At 44.9% G+C, this 8,330-nt stretch overlaps 1 protein-coding gene across 1 annotated transcript; it reads right to left on the bottom strand.

The window, feature by feature from the left end:
- Window positions 1-235: 235 nt before the first annotated feature.
- On the bottom strand, window positions 236-2,925 carry SAT1 (spermidine/spermine N1-acetyltransferase 1). The gene is made up of 6 exons (XM_058824958.1): window positions 2,681-2,925; window positions 2,514-2,565; window positions 2,346-2,429; window positions 1,085-1,186; window positions 956-996; window positions 236-751 (listed from the first exon to the last, which is right to left on the bottom strand). Exons 1-6 carry the CDS (start codon window positions 2,744-2,746, stop codon window positions 581-583), a joined length of 516 nt encoding a protein of 171 aa, XP_058680941.1. The 5' UTR covers window positions 2,747-2,925; the 3' UTR covers window positions 236-580.
- Between the last annotated feature and the right edge of the window lie 5,405 nt (window positions 2,926-8,330).

Below are 8,330 nucleotides of genomic sequence, written 5' to 3'. Positions count from 1 at the left end.
CTAACTGTACCTAAAAATACAGGTCACAAGGCAGGATGCCCTGCACCACCAGGGGTTGATCTCAAACCCTTTCAAACAGTCAGGTGCTACAGGCACACAGGTGCCCTTTTATCCCACTGGGACCATGGTAAACCATTTAACTTGTGAGAAGGCTGACACCAATCCAGTCTTTTGTTAACCTGCGTGTTTTTTGATGGAAAACTTTATATGAGAATTGAAGTCAAAACTACTGCCATGAAGTGAAAACACTATTTTATTTTTATAAAAGGCAATAATTAAAACAAACCCTACCAGTGTGTACATTGTACACATTTGAATGACACTTACAAGAATGAAGTCTCCATATACAGGGATTACAAGGCCACACTGGTAAAGGATGCACACAAGCAGATACTGAACTTCACAGATGCCTCAGCTCCAGATCACAGTCCCATTGCTCTATAACCACACCTGCACTGTCATTATTAGCATCCACACTACTTTATTCCACTACAAACTGTACATACACAGAAAGCAAGAAGTTTATTTAGAGAGCACATATATTCGCAGAAAACATTTATTTGCTGGAATGAATAATCTCTCACTCTTCTGCTGCCATCTTCAAGAGATACTTCTTGTCAATCTTGAAGAGCCTCCAGCCCTCCTCGGTGGACAGATCCGAGGCGCCCCTTCTCTTGTAGAACCTGATGGAGGGCTCATTCCACTCGGCCACCAGGAAGTGCATGCTGCTGCAGCGGCACTTCACAGCCACCTGCAAACCAATGCCACACTGTCACAGTGCCCAGGGACAACCCACCACGTTACTCAGCAACTCCACACCACCACAAGTCACTGAGTTCATGCCAGCAACCACTGAAGCATTCCTCACAGTTTACCAGACTCTAGGCAATGTTTTAAGCTGTCTAGAGTCCTGCCACCTCCTTTAATTCTGTTTAGACTTAGCTTTTAGACATACCTGACTCAAGTTCTTCAGAATTTCTGACCCAATACCAAGTCCTAAAAAAAAAACAAAAAACAAGAAGCTTAAGTTTTAAATCTACAGAAGCTCTATGGGTAGTAACTCATCTAATTCTGCAGTAGGTACCTCTGTACTCAGCCATCACATAAAAATCTTCAAGGTACAGCAGTTTTCCAATCCATGGATCATAAGTGAAGTAATACATGGCAAAGCCCACAACGCATGTTTCTGAAACAAAGGGTGTAACTTCAGCCAGACAGAATTTACAAAGTAAAAATACTAAGTTTTACATGCATGTTTAAACATACAGATTCTGAGACATGCAGACATTTGTTACTAGGTTACAATTAAAAATGAAGTTTGCAAAGAAGCACACAATTGTGAACACAAGTTCTGACAAACTGTTATCAGCCTAATAAAAAGATTGCTCTGTTCATACCCTGAAATCCTCAAAAGCACTGTCACAGTAAGTACAAACATGGCCTTTTTGTACAAAATAATGCACACCCTACTGATTCACTTCCAGTCTGGAAGTACTTTACACAGCAGCTCACAATCTAGATGATTGCCCCAGCTCTGCTCCCTTAGGAATAATCTGTCAAACCCTGATCCTTCCATGTATATTCCTCAGTAACTACTGTACCAGAAGGCCTATTTACAGGCCACCTTCACAGCAGAATTCCAAGCACTTCCACTTATGCTTCCACTGAGCATCACGCTGTTTTCTTTGCCTTCAGCACCAGGAAGTCAAGATAAGTAAAGTTGCAGCTTCAATTGTAACCCTGTGGGGCTCAAGAGAGAAGAGAAACCAACTCTTCCAACAAGAGCTCACTTGAACATAAACCCTGAGTATTATAACTAGATTGCCAAAACACTCTGCACATACTCTAAGAGAAGCGTGCAAACAGGTTTCTGCCATCTACTGTGTCTTTGGTAAAGGTTTGGGAGTAGCACTTGTCCCTGTAGGCCTTACCTCATATTATGATCATCTACTTTATTGTGTAACGGATCTTTTAGTTACCTCCCCGCCCATCCATGTACACAGAAGGGCCATGTACATGGCGAAGCTAGAGACTGTAACCTGAAGATTGGGGACAAATTAAAGAAAAAAATGTGATTTAACAGAATTACATAAAGGTAAGTCAGGGTCAAACAAGAAAAGCCATTTAATAATTGGAGTCAAGCACATTATGTTATACCTGATCTCCCATGCTTCCAGGATTAGCAACCACTTCAGCAGAGTATCACTATACATTATTGAATTTTATCAGTTAACCTAGTCCTCCTACCCCAGTCCACTGGTGGAACCTCATCTACAATCATTAATATTAAGCAAATGATGCTTCTGTGTATTTAGCGTCCAAAAATAAGTATCAGGAAGCCTCACCTTCAGACGACCACTGGTCTTTAGGCACTTCTGCAACCAGACAGTGGTAGAAAGGGTGCTCGCCAAAACCATCCTCAAGCAGCTCTAGAAAAGCAGAATACACGCGCACCTGAGCCATAGGCACTGTCACTCGGCCGCCAGCCGGGTGAGCTCCTGCACGCTCCCTACCTTTCTCAGTTAGCACCACCTGGTCCTCCATGTCCTCATATTTCGCCAGTTCCTGGAAGAGAAGGAGGATGTTGAGCGGCCTCTCCCCACCCCCGTCCCTTGCGCAACAGCTTGTTTTGTTTTGCTGTGGCCCCGGGCAGCGCTGCCCCCCCGCATCCCGCCCGCACCTTGATCAGTCGCAGCAGCTCGGGACAGTCCTCGGGACGCGCGGCGCGGATGCTGAACGAGGCCATTTTCGGCGACGCTTCCCCCTGCGGCCCCCTCGGCTGACGAGTCCCCGGTGTGTGAACAGGAGGAGCAGCTGTTTCTTCATTCGTGTCCCGGGCGCGGCGGCCACCTGCGGTCAGTCAGGCTGCGAGCATGTCCCGGCGGCGTTCGGCTGCTGGCGGTCCCGGTTCGCTACCGCTGCTTCCCCGGCTCGGAGAGTGAGAGCCTGAGCTTCAGCCGCCGCATTTAAAGACGTCCTCGCCCCTCCTTCCCCTCCACCGCCAATAGGAGCGCCCGCGGTGCTCGCCCTCAGCCAATGGCCGCGCCCCTCCCCGGAATGCTGCCCGGGAGTGCCAGCAACAGCTGCGGCCGTCTCGTGACTCGCCCTCCCTCCTCCGTCCTCCGCGCGCGGCGCCCCCTGGCGGGGCTGGGCGGCGCTGCAGGGCGAGAGCCCGGCGGCTCTCCCTGGGCGGCGGGACCGGCCCTCGGGGACCCCCGGCACCGCCGGCCCTCAGGGACCCCCGGCACCGCCGACCCTCAGGGACCCCCGGCACCGGCTGCCGCGGGACCCCGAGAACCGAGCCCGACAGTGCCCTCAGCGCGGGGCTCGCCCTGCGCGGGCGCCGTGCAAGGGCCGTGGCGCCGCCCTGGCCGCAGAGCGCGGGGCGGGTTGGGGTCAGTTCGTGCAGCGCTGAGGGCAGAGAGGGAAAAGGGCCTCGGTGCTGGCGGGAGAGCGGGAGACGCGGAGCAGCGATCCGCATCCAGCCGGGGCGCGGGGGAGCGTGTCTAGCGCCCAGGTACGCCCCCGGGCAGGAGCGGCCTTACGGAGAAAGGTTCAAAGCACTGAAGTTTAACCTTGGGACTGGGACCAAGGCTGGCACCGTGACCCGCCTGACGGGAGGGGAAGGGTTGTGCTGGGAAAAGCACAAAGGAGTGGGTTTAAAGCAGGGGATCTGCCAGGAGTCTGCCGTAAGTGAGGCTCCTACGCCATCCCAATGGAGGTATGGATGTCACTGAGGAGAGAGGTGGGCGTGATGAGGAAAATTCCATCTGATAACATGACTTTGGAGTATGAAAGGATGGAGGAATTCTCCTCAGCCTTGTGCTACCTCTGGATATTACCTAGAGATACTGCTGGATGCTGAGGAATGAGCTGGATCATGATCTCAATGACCGTGGGGTCCACGGACCTCCAGCTGCGCCACCCAGAGAAGTGCAGCTCTTTGCCATATGTGTGGTTTTGTTTTCACCCTCTTCTATTAGCCGTGCCACTGTCATGTACATTCTTAGATATTGTAAAGGAGCTCTTTATCTTTAATTTAGCTTAATTTGACTGGTTTTAAGAGTGGTTTGGGATATGGGAAGACACTGCTGGCTCTCACAACACAGCCCCATTTTTTCATATATCCAACAAGCTACAAGGTTGGCCCTCACTTAGACAGAGGGACCAGCATGGAACATGATACTGCAAGAGGGTTGTATAAAGAAGTGTGTATAAATTGTGTGTTTGGGTGGCTGCTGTTAGCACACAGTGGAAAGTGCCTGAAGGCCTGGGAGAGTAATTTAGCATTTATGCAAACACCCTAACTGGCTCACTTTACCCTCTACTGGAGCAAGAACAGAGATGCCCAAAGAACAGAAGTGTTTCCATATCACTAAGCAATCACCAGTGGCTAGTTAAAATTTATTTCATGGGTTAAAAGTTAAAATTTATTTCATGGTTTGTGAGTCTGGAAATCCCTCAAGACAGGGTGTTTAGTAGAGAGACTGAATCTGAATAAACTACCAAAGAACAGACTCAGCCTAACAACATACCTTTAATGAATACAGATATTTTCATTCCCTAGAAATGATTAAACTGGGATCAAAAATGGAAAATTTTTGATCTCTTTGTGAGAGACAACAGCCTTTGTGTTGTCTCAACTCTCTTTGTTTTGCATTTCACAATGAGGAAGTCACACTATCAGGAAACCTACTGCTGTGTAAGAAAACAAAGTGCCTGGTTTCTTTCTTCTCAAGTCAGAAAAGTCACATGATTTAGAAGTTAAAGTCTCAGCAAAAAAAGACCCAAACATTTTCTCCCTTGGCTGTTTTTGAAAGTCCTGCTTTAATTTGCTCAGAAATATGCTGATATTGTGTTGCTCAAGATAATACAGTTAATTTGATTTAGCTTTCAAATCCACAAGGCAGAAGGAAAAAATATTTAAAAAAATTCATGATGTGTCAAAAAGTTTCATTAAACAATAGGAAATGCATAGAATTTAGTGAAAAAAAAATAAAAATAGCTAATTAAGATATCTAGATCTCAGAGACTATGGTACAATTATTTAGTTATGTATTATTAGGGGAATTTTCCCAGAATAAGTAAGTTTAATAAGAATGGTAAGAATATTTCACAAAAAGGTTCCAAAAATAATAAGTTTGTGAATTAATCAGACTGATTGGGCATGTGTTTTACAGCTTCTTCCTTTTGTCTCTGGTCTGTTTATCTTTGAGCAGGTTTCATGTCATCTTGACATAGCTGAGGCCAATGATGAAATCTTTAATGACCTGCACAGGGCTTGGATTTTATCCTTCAGGGATCACAGCCTGCTATCTGCCCTTCTCTCCAAGGAATAAGTAGTGGCAAGTCTCCTGAAAAGGATCAACATTTTTTAAAAATTGTGCAAATATGTGTGCTGGCAGGTGGCTAGCAAATGTGTTTAAGGTAAACCAATGTTGAAATAATCTGTTAAAATGAAATATGGTCTGAAATCTGGATTAGCTCTTCTGTACCAGGCAGCTGCTTCTTCCATGCAGAACCTGCTGACTGTGAATCCATCTGCATTTCCAAGAGGGTTGGACTTTGGTGTTTGAGATGATAAAATAGTTAGAACTATCTGAAATGTGCATAATTCCTACTATTCTTACTGTATCTTTTCCCTAAATATTACTCATAAGAGAAACAGAAAAACTTGTGCAAAATAGCAAGCAGCACTTTCTTTTTTAGCATGCAACAGGAACTGTTATAAACAGCTGTTTATAATAGTTATAATAATATAACTGTTATAATAAAAGCACATGGAGCATTGTGTGGTGACTGAGGCAAGTTCTCCCACATCCTGCCCAGAGATGGAGGGCTTCTCTAGTCTGAAGATACAGGAAACAGCCAAGCCAGTTCCCCCAGATCCTTTCACAGCAATGCAACTGAACAATTTATTCAGAGAGTTATGGCAGTCCATCTGTATCAAAAGCATCAAAAGCATGTTTTTATTTGCATCTAAATTTTCTAATGTTCTCTTTCCTTGGAGGATGGACAGAAAGGCTCAAAGTGGCACCAGCTTTCTTTCTTTACTGCTCAACTACTCAAACTCTCTTCCCCTGTTTTAATTTTTGATTTCCTCCTTTGCTAGGAAGATTCCTTGCATTCCTGTATGGATGCCTCTCTCATGCCTCAGAGGTTCTCTGTTTGTAATAAATAATAGGAGAAGGAGAAAAACTCCTTGTTCCACATTAAAATGTAGTGAGTTAATGATTTTTGATTGTGCTAATAAATATTTCCAAGTATTTCAATCCAAGTTGTATGTCCTGTCAAATCTCTGGAGCAACATACAGAAAATGCAATTAATATTCAGTGTTGACCTGTAATTTTTCACAATTTTGGACATTTGGGATTCTCTTATAATTTTCCACTGGTTGTTTTTTTCCTAATCCTTAGACCTTGTGTTGATATTTATGAGTTCACAATTACTTCTGATGTTTTATTCAAGCCAATTGAAGTTTATCAGCACTAAGCTGTACATGGAAAAAATCTGTCAGAATAGTACAAATACTAAATAAATACTGCATGAGCAATGCTCAGAATTCAGGGCAAATGCAAAATTAAAAGTTTCATGTGATAAAGCTACATGAATTTTCATATGCTGGCAATAAAAGAGCCATAATTTTTCTTCATTGTCTTTGAAAACATATTTTAGATCATTAGAACCCTATTCCTGTAGGCTAATACATTTTATCTGCCATTTGTAATTATGGAGTTGAATGAATTTGGGATTTAGACATAACTAATTATCTGCCTGAATCCAAAAATCATCTATGTTGTGTACAAATGATTTGGGGTATAAAAAGTTATAGAAATAAATGTTGGGAAAGAATCCAGCCAGGCCTCAGTTTTGGATAGAGTAGAAGTATTGTATCTGGATACAGCAGAAGTCCATTTGGCTCTGATCCTGCAGTGTACTTAAATCAGGGGGTCTCAGGCCTTAAAAAGAAACCTATGAAATCTATTTTTTCTCTAATAACTAAGAGGGGTTTGCACGATGAGGAGGTGTTTTTATTATGTATCACAGTCACAGTTTTATCTGTGGCACAGTATTCTGCACTGCCTAGAGGTGATTCTTCCATGGCACCTTGATTTTTGACCTTTCAGCATGCATACATACCAGGCTTCCACATTTTTTTTTCCCACGACCAGATGAGTGAGAAGCTTTGCAACAGCGCCCTCAGCTTTTTCACGGAATCACAGAATGGTTTCAGTCGGAAGGGACTTTAAAGACCATCTAGTTTTCAGGTGTTACCCTTACATGTAATGAATTAAAGTACTTTGTTAATGTACATTTTTGTACATGTGTTTGCCAGAGCATGTTTTCTCATATCCTCCTCCAATCTCGCTGGTCATTTGCTAAGTCTTCAGCAAGGTGTGCTTAGCAATTTCATTGCTAACTTGCACCTGCTGTAAACACTGTTCTGCTGGCAAGCTGAAATGGCCAGTGAGAGCCACAAATATTGTGGTTGGTGTGGAAGCCACAGGGCTGCAGGGACACGTGTATAGATCCCAGTCCTGGGGAGGTGCAGCCAGGATTGTGGAACTGCTCTGGTCCTTATGGGCTCTGGGGTGTCATGGGCTGCCCCTCTCACACACTCCAGTGCAGGCCCTGTGTCATCACTGCTCTGAGTTTCTCCAGCTCCTAGAAATAAAAAAAAAAAAAAAAAAAAAAAAAAAAAAAAAAAAAAAAATCAAAAATCTGATTAATTGAACTTGTTCATTATTTGCCTATGCAAAGCACACAGCTTATTTAACACAGCTCTATTTTCACAAAATCAATTAGGTTGGAAAGGACCTGAGATTATCAAGTGTAACCTGTGACCGCACACGAACCTGTCAACCAGATCAGGGCACTGAGTGCCACACCCAGTTTTTTTCTTAGATATTTCTAGGGACGGTTACTCCAGCAACCTCCCTGGCCAGTCCATTCCAAAGTCTAAACACCCTTTCCGTGAAGAAATTGCTCTGCCTAATGTCCAACCTAAATTTCCCCTGGCGCAGCTGGGAGACTGTAAGTCATAGTCATAGTAAGACTGTGTCCTCTCGTCCTGTCGCTGGTTGCCTGGGAAAAGAGGCTGACCCCCACCTGGCTACTCCCTCCTTTCAGGAATTGTACAGGGTGATAACGTCACTCTTCAAGATTTTAAACCTCTCCCCGTTAGGAAATTCCGAGGTTCTCAGTTACCCTCCCTAGCAGTGCCACCAAGTGACGGGCCGGGGCAGGAGGCCGTGTTCCCCACGGCTGTGTGACGGCTCGGGGCGCGCCTCAGGCTCCGGGCACAGCGCCCAGCTGAGCGCCGCCAGCC

This window comes from Ammospiza caudacuta, chromosome 2 (genome assembly GCF_027887145.1).
Source record: "Ammospiza caudacuta isolate bAmmCau1 chromosome 2, bAmmCau1.pri, whole genome shotgun sequence".
Classification (NCBI taxonomy): Eukaryota; Metazoa; Chordata; class Aves; order Passeriformes; family Passerellidae; genus Ammospiza; species Ammospiza caudacuta.
This window is presented reverse-complemented; position numbering and strand designations above follow the sequence as displayed.